The sequence below is a fragment of the Poecilia mexicana genome, unplaced genomic scaffold (assembly GCF_051168715.1).
Source record: "Poecilia mexicana isolate PSO_F unplaced genomic scaffold, ASM5116871v1 scaffold_2, whole genome shotgun sequence".
NCBI classification, from domain to species: domain Eukaryota; kingdom Metazoa; phylum Chordata; class Actinopteri; order Cyprinodontiformes; family Poeciliidae; genus Poecilia; species Poecilia mexicana.
This window is the reverse complement of record NW_028263371.1, coordinates 6,456,671-6,474,691: the sequence shown is the minus strand read 5'-3', so window position 1 is coordinate 6,474,691 and position 18,021 is coordinate 6,456,671. Positions and strand designations below refer to the sequence as shown.

The window sequence follows — 18,021 nt, the reverse complement described above, 5'->3', positions numbered from 1 at the left end:
AAATCAATTAATCGTATGATAAACTCAATCATTTTTATTTACTTGATTTATCGTTTTTCTCTTTTTTTTCTTTTTCCCTCTTTTTACCAAAAACTGAATTATCAAAGTCTTCAGTCTGGTGTTTTGGTCTCAACTATCCCTTTTCTTGAAAGATTTTATTTTATTTTATTTGTTGTTTCTGTTGTTGATTTATTTTGGATATTCCAAATGTCTTCCAGTTTAAATGGTCATTATATTGACCTTTGAGAATGCGTTCTTGCATTTTTATGCTATTGTTACTATTCTATTATTTGAAAATGTTCTGAAAACAATATTATCATTTATCGCAATAGGTTCTGGGACAATTTATTGTCCAGCAAAATGTGTTATCGTGGCAGGCCTAATTACTTTGTCAGAGTAGATTTGTTGGTAAATAAAAATATTAGCCGAAAACAAAATCTTCCATAAGTTTATTTTTAAAAGCTCCTTTTGGGTTGATATTAGATTTATGTTTTACGTAACGGTATGTTTTTTTCCTCTTCTCTTACCGTCAGGCCACCTGATCGTTTGTCTTTCTAACTTCACACACAGCCACATGTCCCTCTGGTGAGCAAATTTGTTCCAAACAACAAACTTTATCAGAGATCTCTGGTGCTTACGTAGATACACTGGGACATGCACACTCTGTGCTCGGCACACTAATGAATAAAACTCCTGCATTCTAATCCATCAGATTAATTGGAAGTGCTCGGCCATGGATTGAGGAATTTTTCATCCCAAAAGCAGCAGGTCTGCTTCCAGCCTCTCTGCGTTTTTTCTGTCATGCTTTTGTTTGCACTGAGAGGACTATACACGGAGATCCGTATTCCAGAATAGTGTGTAATGTTTCTTTTCTTGATATAGCGGTATTATGAGTCTCCCTTTATGTGACGTAATGTGAATTTTAAAAGTACGGCCGATGGTGAGGCACAGATGATGACGGTTACGTTGGTTTAATATATTGCCAGAAAGCGTGGGAGTCCAGTGAGTTTTGTATCACATGTATATTTTAGAAGTTAAATTAGGACCATCAATATGTAAATATAGCAAATAAGGAATCTCGTAGGTTGCTAAATAAAAAATAATAAAATATGTAAAACACTTAATCCCACATGAATAGAGAGATGTTTATGAACACACGACAGCCCTCAAAATCAACTGTGCTGTTCAGCATCATGTCAGTTTCTCTGCGTTATCTCCTCCTCTCGTCTTCGTAGCACATCAGTCATTTTTTAGTGAGAAGTTGACGCTGCTCCATCAAGCAGCTCGGCTGAATAAGCACTACTAAGGTGAAACTTAAGGAGCTTGAAGAGTGTTTGTATTTCAGAACAGAATCGCATAAAATGCATTTTACGTCCCACTCCAGATTGTTGGACTGTTTCTCTTTCCCGTTCTGGGATAGCCCTGCCATCATTATTTCTGTATCAACTGGATAAAGAAGACAAGCAGCGCCCTCTGCTGAATGGCAACCAAACTACATCACTGAAGAAAGATCTGAGCTTAACGTTATAAATAAATTGGAACTAACTTTAATCTAATAAACCATTAGTTGTAAGTTATTTGTTTGGATCGCTAGTTAATATTGTACTTTTTTTTTTTTAGAATTGATAAAATAACCTCCAGTTTCATCTGCCCTTGTTGCATTGATCAGGAATAGAAGGACTTAACTCTTATAATTGAAGCTTGATCAGAAAAGCCTTCCCCATATGGATAAAAAACAAACTTTTCCTCCTCCATCTTGAAAGACAGCCACTTTACCACTATCTGAGTTGCTATAGCAGAGCACCAAGGTTTTGTTGGAACAGAAAGGATGTTTTTTTGTCTTTTAGTGTTTTTCCTCTCCGTCTGCTTTCAAATGCAAACGTTCTTTATGTCTCTCCACTGAAGCAGGACAGCATGCCTGCCTCCTTTGTCGTCTCCCATTCAACTCTTCATCCTTAAACTCTGTGGCAGTCAAGTGGAAAGCCAGGCTCTGTGTGCCGTAAACTCAGATACTAATAATTTTATGTTTGCTTGATTTCTTTTAAGACCTCTGTTTTGTCTCCCGTGGTCTTTCACAATGATTTTTCCCCATCGCTTGCTGACAGATGTCTGTTGAGTTGGGCCTCAGACTTTTAACCAGAAGTGCTCAGTTGTGCAGCAACAGTCCAAAAGATTGCACTTCTTGTAACTGTGAGTCATAATGGTCACTATTTTGGGCAGTTCTTGCAAAGTTAGCAGTCCTGTTCTTGGGAAACCTTTTAGCACCAGCTGCTGCTGGTCTGTATATTTAATGAATCTTGCTTTTATTAGCAATTTCCCAGTCGTTCTGTCACAGTTGTAGCAAAAATTTAAAAAAATACACCATTTGCCACGACACTTTATTCTCTTGTTTTTATTCTGTTAGCATCTGTCACAGAGCCTGGATAGGAAGCTACCAGTTGATTTTTATAAAGTGAGACCAGACAAGTGAATCTCAACAGACACAGACTCATTTATTAAGTTTGAATGTTATTAAAGCCCTCGTTTATTTTAGGAACTTTTTCACTAGGTGAAGCACATTATATGGATTAATTGCACACAGGAAAATGTTTGAAGGCCTTTTAATTATGATTTTCTTCTTACAGTTAATGACATGACATTTAAGACTGGAATGTTACATCAAGACCAATAAAAAAAAAAACTATTTTTATAAACAGAAACGTGTTTAATACCTGCCTCATCGGGTCATTTCAAAAGGTACTTTTAAAGATAACAAACAAGTCTAATCGGGATTTATACACTAATTTATTGTACGGCTGGACAATAAATCTATAACAATATAGTGATAGATATGTGGTCAATATCAATAGATGATACGTCCGACAGAATATTCAATCATTTCACTGAACTTCGATCAAGAACCACACTGCATTCTGGGGGATGTAGGCAGAGGACAGACTTTAGTCGCTCAACCTCTCATGGACAGTTAAGCTAGGTTGGTGGCATCCACTCACTCACTCACTCACTCACTCACTCACTCACTCACTCACTCACTCACTCTTTGGTAACTGGTAACCTAGCAACAGCCTGTTCATGTTTGACCACTGTGCCTCATAACTTCTTAAAAATAAACAGCCTGGAGTGAAAACTGGATAAAACATGAAAGGTTGCATCACTACCTTGGCAGTATTTCAAATATTTAAAACAATAAACTAATCAAAAATGATCAGTATTGACTGATATGAAACATCTGTCATGATACATGTTGTCCAGCCCTGATTTATTGAATACGACTGTATTTTGAGTCTCTTCAACTACCTTTTTTTTCTGCAGGGTTTGTGTGTTGCAAGGCTTAAAATGCTCTATTTAAAAATATATCAGCTGTGAATCTTGCACAGCAAGTTTCCACTGCAAACTGAACAGTGAATGATTTGATTCTGTGATGAACTGAGACTCACTACTGGTTCAGGTTGACCTTACTGTTCTCATAGCACATGTACAGATTTATTCATGGACTGACGTACGCACATTTTCGACGAACATCTCTCAAGCCGTCTGGGTTTATAGAAAATCATCTCAAAGCAAGGAGACGTTTCCTTGACACTCCATTCCGGTTTCCTGCTTTCAGAGTAATAAAGTAAATATATTATGAAGTCGGAGCTTGAATGCCATTTGGCTGCAACTGAGTGTAGATTATCTAACATAAAGCAATGTTATCGTACTCGAAGAATAAAGGGATATCATTTATCTCTGCAGACTGCAGAAGTTTCTTTACCTGAATAGTACAAGTTAAGATTCATTTTTCCATGTAATTTTTTTCTTGTAAGATTAAACTTCCTCAACAGAGTTTCAGTGTTTCGGGGGATTTAAACCAAAATAAAAAAAATAAGTTTTTGGTTTTCAAATGGAAGGGCTGTGAATAAGAAAAAAAAAAAGCTCTGCTTGATACTTGTAATTTCCTACAGCACATTTATTTTACAAATTTCCCCATGTAACCGAACACATTGCCAGCTGAAAATAACACTGCCAAGCCTAACGTCTGCCTCTCTCTTTCTTCTTCTCTTTCCCACAGAGTTACATCCACGGCAGCAGCCAGGCTCAGTTTGTGGCCGAATCTCACATCATCCTGCTCCTGAGTATCCTTTGGTTGGCTTGTTTGTCTCCAAAATGCTAATTGCAGAGCAACTTTAAGGTCCCTGATACATCTGAGGCTGATTTTGGTAATACTTCTCCTTTATTCACCAACACATGTTGCAAAGCAAGTTGCCTCCTATGTCGTACGCCTTTCAAACTTTGGATATCAAAGCATTGCCTTCTGTGTCCAATCTGTAAAACAATGACACCAACTTGCCTTGACAATTAGACAAATTGCTCATCTTTAATATTTCCTCCTTTAGGGGATTTGTTCCAGAGCCTTGTGAAAAGCTCTGTGGATGTTTGTGGACTGGATTAGAAGCATGTATTTTTTTTTTCTGTCTGCATTTTTCTACTTTCTGCCTGTGTGCCCATGTGTGCCTGCTCTGACGCCTGCTTCTATTTATCAATAATTATACCGTTCACTTCTAACCATTGTATTTATCGCAGTGGACATAGCTGGGCCAAGGTTGGCCTTGCTGCAGAGAAATGTTTGTTTGTTCATCCTCATAGTTTAGCCTTCCGGTCATATTTAGATAAAACACACACACACAGAGACACACACCCACCCACACACACACCACACACACACTCATCTGTCCAAATGTTAACACATCAAATTTTGTTTGGTGGGCTGGTGGTATTGAGACCTTTTTGTAAAAATGTTTTTTTATTTTTATTATTAGAGAAATCCTCCATTTAGTTTGGTTCTTCAAATGTAAATTGTTTCCTTAGTGTAAAAAGGAATATCTGTAACAATCGGTATCTGCGTTTTCATTTTGGATTTGCAAAAATGAATTTGCTTAATGGAAATGCGGGAATATCGAAAGAACTTTTGGTTTTCACTAGGATGAGGTGTTTTTTTTTTTTTTTTTCTCTTTTGACTATATCAAAATGATCATTTTACTGGATGTGGTAGAAGGATGGCGATGCGGCCTGGTTTCCAGCAGCGTTTCTTATTTTATGGAAATAGCAAATTTTGAAGATTTTTTTTTTTGACATTATCAGAATATCAAAAAAAAGTTTTGCACACTATTTGTAATGGAAACACAGCTGCAGAGTTTGAAAATACATCCAGAATCCCCTTTCACTACTTTTAGTTCTTGCTTCTATTACTTCAGTGTTTTCAACTAAATAGTTGCCAGCTGGCTTGTCTGCCAGTTTCCAGACTGGTAAAGATTGTGTTACTTGGACAACTGTGTTATTGAACCAACAAAGACCAAATCACAACTTTCTAGATTTGGCAAGAAGACTTATTTTTGGAGGAGAGAAATGCTGCTCACAGGAATCTTATGTCACAACGCAGAAGCCAAGCAAAACAAATGCTTTTAGCTGCACTGGGATCTGAGACAAATTCTTCTACTTGCCTCTCACATGTGATATAACAGCAGCTGAAAAGTAGTTCAGGTGCTTAAGTATATTCTTTAAATTGTTTTGAGCTTTACAGAAACATACACTCGCTCTTATTACTGCTAGTCATTTATGTGACATGAATTTTGTTTCTGAAATCCTAGGCAGGTAGGCATTTGCAACCTCACTGCAGAGCCTTAATCTGGGTGTCACAGCCTTCGATCGATCTGTCGTTTCCGCAGCCGGATCAAAATGATGTGTTGGCTTCTACTCAGTTTGTTTTCCATGCAGAAATCTCAGTTTTAGCACCAATTTTAACAGTGGATAGAAGCTACGACTAGTCATGCTGTGTTTAGTTATTACAGCGCAGTGGATTTCAGCTGTTTAAAATGAGCAAAACGGGTTTTAAAAATGTAAGAAAATAGCTTGACAAAAATAGGTATTGCTAATTTTGTCTTTCTGAAATGTAGTTTCCTGATACACCTCATCCCTTTTTACAGTTTGTTCCTATATATATATATGTAGATATATATATATTTAGTAGTTTAACTATTTTAGTGAGGTTCGTTGCATAATTAAACAATGTGCACTATGACCTACAGAAATAATCTACGCTGATCTAGTTTCAGCAAATGATTAAGTTTCTGCACAAAATCCTTTTAAAGCACTTTTCAAAAGGACTTCATGGTGTGCTTGTCCATTTACTGTGTCCACTCTGTCTGGATTAGTTTGAAGGATTTTATGTATATTTATTTATTAGCTGAGCTGAACCCATATTTCTAAAAGTTCCTTCTGGGTCATTTTGCTTTTCCAGCTCCATCGTGCTTCGTATGTGTCTTGTTTCCTTGACAACATTTTCCCAGATGCTGCGATCACCATGGGAATGGTTCTGCTTAACGAAGCCGCCACCTCTAAGGGAGATGTTGGCAAGAGAAGGAGTAAGTGTTTCTTTCTTCTTCTTCTTTTTTTGCACAACATAGTTGGTAAAAGGGCTTAGTCTAAACTTAAAGCTCCAGATGTTTGCATGTTATTACTTTGTTAAAATCTATAAGCAAAAATAAGGTGAATTATTAAGTTATCAAGACACTATGTGCTGTAAAACACAGTCCTGATGGTTAATATGTCAAATTGTTATAAAGGTTTGAATTTTGGAAAGTACAAGGCAAGACAGTAGAATAGAAAGTTAAGTACAAAGTTCAAATGAAGTTGAGTCATGCAAATTTTTTAGCATTTTAAGTTTTCAGCTTTTCATATTCATTAAGGTTGCAAACCTTGGTTTTTAGTACCAGTGGAGAAATCTGATGTATCCAAACTGTGTACATCAACATAAACCGTGTTGAGTTGGAGAAATAACCCAGCAGTGCCTCATTTTCACTACCAGAAGTCGGTTTTCATCTTGGGTCAACATGGCTTTTTTTTCCATTGTTTGCTGTTTCCATTGAAAATGGGGAGAATTTTATCATCTAGAGCAGGGGTCCCCAAACTTTTTCCTGCGAGGGCCACATAGCTGTTCCTTTCTGTGGTCGGGGGCCGGTCTTAGTTTTTGCAGTAAAAAAAAAAAACAAAGACATTCTTGTCGACGGGGGGGGGGTTGTTCTGTATTCGAAACTGTCGGGGGGGGGGGGGGGGGGTTGTGTATTTGAAACTGTCGAGCGGGGGGGGGGTTGTGTATTTGAAACTGTCGAGCGGGGGGGGGGGGGGGGGGGACGACGACGACGACACATTCGCGCTTTTGGATAGATTTTTACCCAGAATGCAAATGGAAAAAACCGTGAGTGAAACGGTGACTGACGAGTATATATTCCATTGAGGGAAAGTAAGTTTCACATTTGCTCAAAAGCCCCCTGGTGGTTGAAGAAAAATCCACATATAAACCGGAAAATACAATATATGAAAAAAAACACTGAATGCTCTCTGGTATGAGCAGGCGGGCCGGATCCGGCATTGTTCAGGGGGCCGGACCAAATGACGTGGCGGGCCGGATCCGGCCCGCGGGCCGTAGTTTGGGGACCCCTGATCTAGAGAAAATGTGATGCATCCTGCCTGTTTTACTGGAATAGTTTTATTTTAGTCACTCTTAAAGGTTCCATTAATTTTTCCGTTTAAGCGTGAAAATGGTCCCAACAATTTCTAATGTGGCCAAGCTTCACTGTATTCATTTCCACCATAAAATCCTCCTGTGTGCAGATTTCCTTTTTGTGTTGTTTTTAGTGGGGTTTATCTAAAGTATTTGAAAGTGCAGCTTGACATACAGGATTCAAGGCTACTTGAGACCCTATTGGGTGATGTTTGCAAAGCAGCCAATCCAGGAGCCCCAAACACTTACTGCCAAATTGATTGGCTGATCCCCAAAACCAGGATAAGGAAGACTGCTGATATTGGTTTCTGCGATAGACAATTTCAACTGTGTGTATTTGGTGTGTGAACAATTTAAAATGGACATCTATAAGAATTTTAAGACAAGTATTCACAAATGTTAGATGTTCACAAGCAGCTGTGGTACCCAACACTCACAAATACCAGGATTTCACTGTATAGCATTGAGCATATAGTAAGCTGGCCTTGATAGTTTAATAAAATTACAGAAACATTTAATACATATGAATGAAATTGAAAAAAAAATATTTCAGTAACTCAGTTCACAAAGTGAAATAATTAGTTGCAGGCCAAAGTTTTAAAGTCTTTATTTCTGTTAATCATGAAAACTTTCCACTTGCAGCTACTGGAAAAACAAAATTTTACATTAGAATATTTCCTTAGACCAACAGGAAAAAAACATTTTAACTTTAAAAAGAGGGCTTAATAAAAGGTTCGGTTACTCTTTTTAAACTGTACGTTTACTCCATCAGAACACATATTCCAATTTATTAAACAGGACTGCATCTTAGAAACATTCATACCATCAAATATCTCCACTCCCGTCTTTTTACTCAGCTGTGTTTGTCAGGAAAAGAGGACGAATCTTCTTGGGTGTTCTTGGTCAACTTCATGCTGTGCGACTGGCGATCCCATTGTTTTTTTTTAGACAACTCTAATGTGAGTGAAAACACTTTTTGATGAATCAGTGTGTTCAGCCACTTTTAAGAGGCCTGTCAGCGCTTTTCGGCCACTTAAAAAAAAAAAAAATGCTTTGTGGACACGTGCCCTAAAGGTAAGATTACCCAAGAGTTCTTGTTGAGACGTTAAAACTGGGAAATTAAAATGAACTGCCTCAAGCATTTTCCTTTTTCTGCAGTATCAGGCCGAACTCGCACAGACTATAGATACATGTTGGTACAACTTTCCCCGAGAATTTGTAGTGGACAAACGATTCTTAGTGGTATCGATCTTCAGCCTTTATTTAACACAGCTAAGGTTATCTTGGTTGAGTTTTTTTTTTAAGTGCCATTTAAAGTTTGTTAAATATCTACTGATGCTTGTTACATAAAGATATGCTCTGAAATTGAATATATTTATTATAAATACATGTTGTTGGTGTAATCAGTACAGAGTCCCTGAAACACAGTTCACATACTGCTGAGTGCTGCGATGCAGAGGTACCTGCTGTTACTTGCTCTAATAGTTCATATGGGAGACGCAGAACGTGAAGGTGGAGTTGCTCAGATTCAGACTGTTATTAAAGGAGCATGTGGAACAATGGTGGAGCCCAAATGGTAAAAAGATCATTGAAAAAAATTCAGCTTAGACAAAAGATCCCAACATGAGCTACAGTTCAGAATCTCGGGTTAAAAGTTGTGATTTTTGTTTTTACATTATATACATCAGCTCCTGAAAAAAATGTTGATTCTTGTCAGACTAGATGAAATAAATTCAGTGGTATTGATAAAGTCAATGTTGCTGCCACTGCTTTATTTGCTGACATATTTGAAGGCAGACGCAACTCAATACATAAAACTCCCAAAAAAATTAACTGAATTCACCAGATCAGAATTTAGACCCTCAGTATATCATGATGTTGGTTTTTAGGCCGCATGGTCCAGCCCCACTGTAAGGAAAAATCATCAGAACTAAGAGAAAAGCATGCTTTAAATAAATCATCCTCTGTGTGGTGAAGCTAGAGATTAATGAGAACAAAAACAGCACTATAGCATTAGTTCTGAGACACTGAACCTTTATTTCAACACCTTGTAAAAGCCGTCTCCAGCTGCAAATTTCAGCAGTTTGAGTCAAATTAAAAATTATAAATAAATAAATAAATAAAAAATGAAGATGCACATCTTATCTCCTTAGCGTTTCCCTGATTTTTATAGTTGCTGCACTCCAGTTAATGAAAATCCTAAAGCCTCTCCCTGGTTGTCTTTGATCTTCAAGTTGTTGTTTTTTTGGCACCGCTTTGAGGTGCGTTTGGCCTAATTATCCTGCTGCAGCATGAACACTTCTCCAAAAAAGATGGCAAGCAGACGGCGCGCCGCGTCTCTGAAGACGCGAGTGACACCTCGCCTGTACCGGGCTAAAGATTCTCTGCAGGTGTTTGACTCTGGAATCACAAAATAGACCCAGACACGAACATTTCCACTTCCTCTTTTATATCCCGAGTTCCCTTTCATGCGCTGAATCATTGATGTTTCACACCGTGCGTTCTCTGAGGTCTGTAAAAACGACACAGAGCTTTTGAGACGTTTAACGGTAGGCTTCAAGTATTGTGGAGAAACAGTTTTGCTAAATTTTTGTTAGCCGTACCATATACGCAAGCGTACACGTGTAGTTGCAATCTTTTCTACAGAAGAATCCAAATAAAAGAAACTTTGCTCTGTAAGGGGAAAAATCTCAGTTGAAGTCCAAAATAGATTTAATAACAAATATGTGCTGCTAGATGATCTTCAGGTTTCTATATTTACTGTTGTTCATACCTTACAGATTTTGTTTTATGAAAGATTAAACTGATATAACACTGTTAACTTACCAAATGTAAATATTTCTATTCATGCAAAGAAATTGTTCTTTGACAAAGGTTACAATATTAGATCAAATTAACTTTGTAGCTTTTATTAGCCAGTTGTGTTTATTACATTTGCAAATGAACAGAACATGTATTGATCATTCTCGGGTCTGAGTCAGAGATGACAGATGTCAGCAAAAAAGGTAGATTAAAAATAAGTATATGAAGGTGGAGATAAGCAGAAAGTTTTATCAAACTATGTTCATGCTTAAGATTTCAAGAAACGAATTAAATTTTATGCAGCTGCATGAGTTTTACCCACCAGTCTCTACTACCACTACCACTGCAGGCGAGATATTTTTTTCCCCCTAAACTCAGACTGTCTCCCTTGCAGCCTTGAGATATTTTTCTCAGTAGTTTTAAACTTTAAACTCTATTTTCTCCTTTACTTTTTCCAAGTTATTTTAGTAATTGGACATTTGGGCTTCAAAGAACCTCAGCAGCTCATTTGTAACATTGAAGGACTGGAATGTCGTGTATGTCATTGTTATTGATCTCAATCTGACTTATACTGTTACTATGACATCCTCCTTTTTCAAAAAGATTCACTATACATCTCAGATTTAATGTTATGAGAACAAAATGCTTCGCTTTTTTTTTTTTTCCAGCCACATCGAAATCAAAATGTGCGTATTAAAACGGTGCATGTCGTCAACAAGTTCTCTTAGGGTAATTTAGCATTGCAGTCTCTTCCCATTTGTCTCCTAATGAGACATGCTTCACCTAATATAATTATGGAATCTCCTAATGTTTTTAATGGCCCCGTATGTTATGATTCAGATTGAGCCAAGTCATACAGTCAAAAGAGGGATTATGTTCTTTGTCGCTGAAGGAAATTATTCAGTCTATACAGCTCGTCACTTCGCCAAGGGTCTTAAATAACCTGACATTTTTAAATGCGTCGCATGTGCGCATTTCTGAGCGTTACGCTCAGATACATGCTCAGTTTTATTGTCTGCGACTCGCAATCTGCAACTTGGCACTGTTAAAGTATCGCAGCATATAAACACAGGGGCAGAACCCCTAAAGTAGCAGCTCAGAGAAAAAATAACGTTTTTAATTAAATCAATTTTTAATAATATTGATGGAGTCGCAGTCTCGCACAGATGTATTTTATTATTGTTGCCATGCAAACCACGAGAGCTTTGCGTTTGTTGAGGTTGACACTAAAACACTACTTTGGTTTTTCAGACAAATCTTTTGTCCTGACACTAAAATGACACACTCTGACACACACGCTCACACGCGCGGTGCGAACGCATCTCACTGTTTGGTCTTCAAGAGAGGCACTCATCCTAATCCCTGATTAGCTGTATCTGTTGGCGGTGACAGTTAAATTCAACACGGTGCTCCTTGAGGATTAACCGCGGCACGAGGGTGTGAGCATACATTCACCATCTTATATATGCGTATCTATATTTCACAGCCTGTACAACGCGGCCTGTGACAAGGACTTGAGCTGAGGAGTTTTTAGAGGCTTTTGAAAAGGTTATGATTGGGAACTTTAAAAGGGTCGTAACTTTGATAGAGCAGTGTTTTAATCTGAATCTGATGAGCTGAAATCAAAGCTTAAGCAGCTTTAGGCATGTTTATGTAAACTGACCTGAATATGATTTTTTTGTGTGTGTGAATTAGTGTTGCACAGCTGTGTTTTGGGTTTTTTGTTTTTGTTTTTTGGCAACTCTGATAAAGTTGAGTGGAAACCTTACTAGTGCATAGGAAGCTTAATCCAAGACTGTATTTGTTTTTCGAGCTAAATGAAAGCAGTGTTACCTCTAGGATTAATATTTTTAAATCGGTGGGTCATTTTCACAGGCTTGAACTAAAAATGAATTCAGTGTAGCATTCCTCATTCCTTTTTTTTTTTTTTTAGTCTTATCCCTTCCTCTACTTCAGACTGCCTCCAGGTTTACTTCACTCCTCAGAGCAGCGCAGCGCACAGCAGCGAGCTTCACAGCTAGACAGGCAGGAGCCAGCAGCATTGGTTTTAAAAATAAAGTAAATTTTAGTATTTCATATTCATATATTTAACTGTATAACTTGATTATGTTTAGTATAAATGCACAAATATAGACTACATACAAAAAACGCACTTCATTCTGAAGCTGTGGTGGCTTTTATTTTGCAGTGGCGGTACACCAAAATCAATTACATGTAGAGCACACGTGTCAAACTTGAGCCCCGTGGGTCGAATCTGGCCCGCCGTAGCTTTTCATGTGGCCCTCTGGACTCCAAATTACATCAATGAGCAAATCCGCAAAATTCACAGAAAATTAACAGATTCCCACAATTCTTTCTAATTTTTACGACAAATTTTTCTCAAACTTGGACAAAAAGTGACTGCTGCCTCAGCCTTACTTGATGTCAAGCTATAGTCTGTGATCGATACTGAGATTTATAAAAAACGTCACATTTAATGTCATACGTTAGTCCAAATATCGCAAAAAATTCCTTAGAAATATTTCTAAATTATCGCAACAAGATTTGTGATTTTGATTTTAAAATATAAAAAATACAGTCACAAAATCCTGGATGCACTGAACAGTGTGCAAAGATGTTTAATATTATTTCATTTTAAGAAACGCTCACTGAATGCTGAAACAAACATCTGTTGATATTTTAGCAGTTTAATGGGTTTTATTGATACATTCTGGAACAGCCGGCCCTTTAAGAACATTCAGATTTTTGATCTGACCCAAAATGAAAATGATGTGGACGAAATGCTGGGCAGAACAAAAAGCTGCTTGTTTTTTTTCCACCAAGCACTTCAAATATGTACCCATATTAAATGGAAAATGTCTTGTTTTGTTCAGCCTCAGATTTTACAGAAAAAAAAAAAAAAAAATTCTGAATTACTCCGCCTGCAAGTCAAACTGAGTTTCACTGAACGGATTGGATTTGAGTTGCTAACTGTGTCCCCGGTTCCCGTAAATCAATAAAAACACCAAATGTTTCCAGACATTTCATCTTAACACGATTATCGACGTTAATTAGTTCAGCTGTTGGTGTGCAGCGTCACTCAGGTGTCTGTCGGACTGTGTGGTCGGTTAAATTAAGATGTTTGTTTACGTGAGGAGACGAGGACGCCGTCGGCGTTTCCACGTCGGAGCCCTGCGAGCGGCCTCGATTTGAACAGAGATCAAAGAGCGTCGCATCAGCGCTTGTTGTCACTGATGCAAGTGAAATGATTAAAACCGACGCCTTTAGCCTGAAATCAAGCACCCAGATTAATGCCCTGCAGTATCCAAAAATCACAGGGTTTTGTTTTGTAATTACCACGCTCGACTTTAGAGCGTCTGCAACTTCTGCACAGCGCTGAGCAAATTGAAAGCTTGAAAATGAGAATAATTGAAACTGAAATTTTGAGGTTTGCGCTTCAGCTTTTAGGATGAATGTTAAGTATTTTTACTGTGCACAATTAAATAAAAAATCAAGGTCATTAGAGAGTAACATATATTTGAGATCTTAAAAGATATTCACTGTTGAGAGTTTCTCTGAAAGTCGGTTTAGTTTGTCGGAGCGGTGGGTAGCTGCTGCTTGTTCTCCTCAGTCAGAGACCAACTCTACAAACTCAGAGTTCAGTTTTTCATAAAATATTTCAGTTTTAGCCATGTATTTAAAACAGCCATTACTTTTGAAAGCTGAGTACAGTCTGTTCTCTCCAGCTAGAAACATTTCCAGACTCCTGTTACAGTCTGAATCCAGCTGCTTGAAAACGTTGTGGATTTTTTTTTTTCTGATCTTTGTAGGATCGGTCTCTGTGCAACCCGAACGAGACCTGAGCTGGTACAGAAAACCAATGGTTAGACGAAGAGCTTATTCACATGACATTCTAAACTTCACTTGATTATGTCAGAATATCTATTTTTTTCACATCACTTTGTTTCTATGGATGCTGTGGCCTAGATCTACAGCCGGTTTCATACCAATATATTCAGACTTTTGTCATAAACGAAGCACAGGAATGAGTTTGGCTCGGTGTTCTGTGGCCGATCGTTGTGATCGTTGCCACATCGAGTACCGATGTAGCTTTGTCCCGACCAGAAACAACCTTGGAGAAATATTATACAGAGTCTGAAATGGACTGCCTCTGTTGTAAACTGATACTCACAGGAGTTGGGAATCGCCCACAAATATTTGAAATCCTAAAAAAAAAAGGCTTAAAGTGCCTATTCCAATTGTTCAAACACCAAATATGCCTTCAGATGCAGCAGAAACAGCCTGAGCATGATGACGTCTACATCGTATCTCCTGGAAAGGTTGCTCTGCAAACGAAAGCCAGCGTCAAGTAACACTGCGACTCTTCCAGCTTCCCAAGCAGCATTTTCTGTGGAATATTTTAGATACTCTCAACAGCAGAAATCCATAAATAGGGAGATTTTCCACAAATAATTTGGAGACGCAAAAAAACCGCAGAGATGAGTCTGTGAACACTGAACCTAGAATAGGCAAGAGTCTGCTGTTTTTTTATTCTTGAATTAATCACAAAGCGGCAACCAAAACCACGAGTAAAAGGCGATTGAAATCATTTTGGTGAAATAGGATTTGAAATTTTAGTAGTAGGTTGAGCACTTGAACATCAGAAAACCTGCACATGCTGCATCTTCTGTTATTTTGGATTTCACTATGCTACTTGAATATAATAGTACAGACTTTTACTTTAGGACTCCATAATCACTTCCCCTTCCATGTGATTTCTAATGTATTTTTCTGACATTCTGTTTTCCCTCTGCGTAGTCATCTGCCTGGTTGGCCTCGGGCTGGTGGTGTTTTTCTTCAGCTTCCTGCTCTCCATCTTCAGGTCCAAGTACCACGGATACCCCTACAGGTAACTATAGGACCAGACTCCTTCACTCCAGTACAAACAAACCCTACACTCAGATCTAAATGCAAAGCTGGATAATTTGAATCCCAAAACGTCTGCAGTGTTTCAATAAAAATCAGCAGTTTTAGCCGCATCAGTTTTGACGCGCGTTCATCACGTTTTTACCTCTTATTCTTCTTCGGCCGACTCTTTTAGCAGTCGTCGGCCAATAGATGTTTTCCAAAGGCGGAAAATGTTGGAAATGTGTGGACAGTCATTTTTCATGGCTTAGTGAGCCAGAACAGCAACAATTTGGTCTAACCTTTAGCTAAAGGTCACAGCCACATAAAAAAAAAAATAAAAAAAAGATTTAATGTGTGACAGAAAATACTCAACAGGTCTGCAGAGTCTGTCTTCAATTCATTGCCACTTGAGCAGGATATTACAGTGCTGCACCCACGGCTCCCAGATGCTGAAACTAACTTGTAGAGTTGAGTGAGTTTCAGGAGGCCAAGTGCTCTCCAGCAGAGCTCAGTGATTATTTTTCCAGAGGCTTCAATCTTGTTTTTCAGTTGTTGTTTTATATATAATTATTTGTCCTGCTACATTTTGTTGTGAATTTCTTCAGCCGTGTGATTCATACATTCCCTCATATCCAATGAAAATCCACAACAAGCATTACCGACCACCTGACCACCTGGGGAGTAACTCAGATGTTGGGTTTACACCGTAGTGTTGGGGACTGGTGGAGATTTTCTTTTGTTTTTTTACAAAGAGCTTGAGATGGAAGATAGAAACTGCTTTTGTATCGCTGGGCGATACGACAAATATCACAGTAGAGTCGTGATCGATGTGAATAGAAAAACTCCAATCCGGAAACGCACAGCATTCTGGGGGATGTAGGCTCAGGAAAGACATGAGACGCTCAGCCTCTCACGGCTAAGCTAAGAAATGTTGATGACGTCAACTAACTTGTTCGCTCTTTGGTTGCCTAGCAACACCATGTTGAGTAACTTGCGCAGTAGCAGTTTCATGTTTTACCACCAGTCCTGAAGCCGCTCAAAAATGTTAAGGAGGAGTAAAAGAGGGAAGGTCTCATCACTACTTTGGCAGTATTTTAAATATAAAAAAAAAAAAACTAGTCGATAATTATTAATATCAATTGATATGAAATGCTGACATCATGATGGGTTTTTCAGACGTATCAACCAGCCCTAATATATAAATATTTTTGCCCGTCTCTGTTGCAGATGCTACGTCATCCGTTTATTTCGTTTTTGCAAAAGTAAAAATGTTTTTTAAAAAAAGTGCTGAAACTGCAGCAGAAACTAGAAGACTGTCAAACTCGATGATTGACTCAGTTTCCCGACTTCAACAACGACTCAAAACTTCCCTCATTTATTTGTGAGATCAGAGGAGGATGAGGAGGATGAGGAGGATATGAAGCATGCGAGCCTTTTTTTTTCTTTCCTGCCGTTTTCCAGTCCTGAGATTAGATGCTGCACTTTAGCGCTGCTTATATTAAGCAGTGCCATTTCAAATGGATGTTATTTATGTTTGATTGCTACTTCCTTTGTATGATTGAAGCGCATGCTTTGAATTCTGAACGGCCTCGAAATATTCAGTGGCGACTCTGCTACTTCTCATTTCCCTCAATGCCAGAGTATTTTCAGACATTTGAGCAAATTTTCCTGATTACTTGCTTTCACAAACAGTTTTAGGGGGAAAAATCATTTCAATGTTTGCGTGTGTTTTTCCTCTCTAACAGTTACTTTTTTTTTTCAGCTTTCTCATTAAGTAAAATGCAGACTGAGGAAGAGGAGGAGGAGGTGGTCAGAGGATGATGAAGAGGCGGTACGGGTTGAAGAGGAGTGAAGAACATATTTGGAAAACTAAACGCACTTTGTGGGATTTTTCTTTTGTGTTGCTTCTGCTGTCCTGGAATCATGATGTTAAAAAGATTAATTGTTTTTGTAATGATGGAAATGAAGTTGTTGACATGTCTGGATCTTCACAACATTCTCATTGGATTAACTTTTCTTTTTCTTATTTTTACATCCATCAGTCAATCAACTAATGCTCTTTTTACATTTTCAATTAAGCAACTAAAGCATATTAGTAACTGTGTCATATTTAAAACTTTCACCTTTGAGGTTTTTTAGGTAGGGAAGTTTCTCAATTAATGGAAATGTATAAATAGGTTACATTTTTTTATTATTATTACAATTCTTCCTGTATTGATGCATTGGAAAACTTAGGATGTTTGATCTCGGATGTATTAAAATCTTTTAATACTGTCTCTAATGTTTGTGTCACTTCATCAGTGAACTATGTTACGATAAAAGCCCAACAAGAATAAAAAATGTGGCCTATGTTTCATATGTGTTCTGTAATAAGCTTTACATTTTCTGAGAATTTTTTTACTCGTTTGAACTGATTTGATCCAATCGGTGTTCTTTCTGTAATCTTGTCTTTTTTTTTGACAGGGAATGATTACTTCTAAAATCCTTTAGCTCAAAAGAATAAATAATTAACTTACGTTGAAGCTCTTAAAGGTCATTTCTGAACTTTAAGTTTTGTTGAGTCTTAATCAAAACTCCTGGTTTGTGTGTTTTTCCCTCCCGAGTTTGTTGACACCAGATCAGACGTGCAGAAAATATCTGCAGAGTCTGCCGAAGACCGAACCGAGTGTTAACATTTCTTTCCGAGGCTCAGGTCACTTACAGAATCCATGCATTTCTAATTCTCTTACTTGTGAACTGCCCTCTGAAACACTGAGTGGGCCGAGCCGCTGCAGTCGTTTACGTAAGCTGCT

The 18,021-nt window shown here is 38.0% G+C and overlaps 1 protein-coding gene across 1 annotated transcript in view; it reads left to right on the top strand.

Annotated features, from left to right (window-relative positions):
* Nucleotides 1-17,585, top strand: part of LOC106909072 (dolichyl-diphosphooligosaccharide--protein glycosyltransferase subunit TUSC3) — a 64,747-nt gene extending 47,162 nt beyond the window's left edge. Inside the window, exons 7-10 of the mRNA XM_088009818.1 lie at nucleotides 4,052-4,115; nucleotides 6,327-6,401; nucleotides 15,140-15,230; nucleotides 16,992-17,585. Coding sequence (XP_087865944.1) covers nucleotides 4,052-4,115; nucleotides 6,327-6,401; nucleotides 15,140-15,230; nucleotides 16,992-17,007 — 246 coding nt within the window. The 3' untranslated portion in view covers nucleotides 17,008-17,585. The remainder of the gene's footprint in view (nucleotides 1-4,051; nucleotides 4,116-6,326; nucleotides 6,402-15,139; nucleotides 15,231-16,991) is intronic.
* Nucleotides 17,586-18,021: the final 436 nt, after the last annotated feature.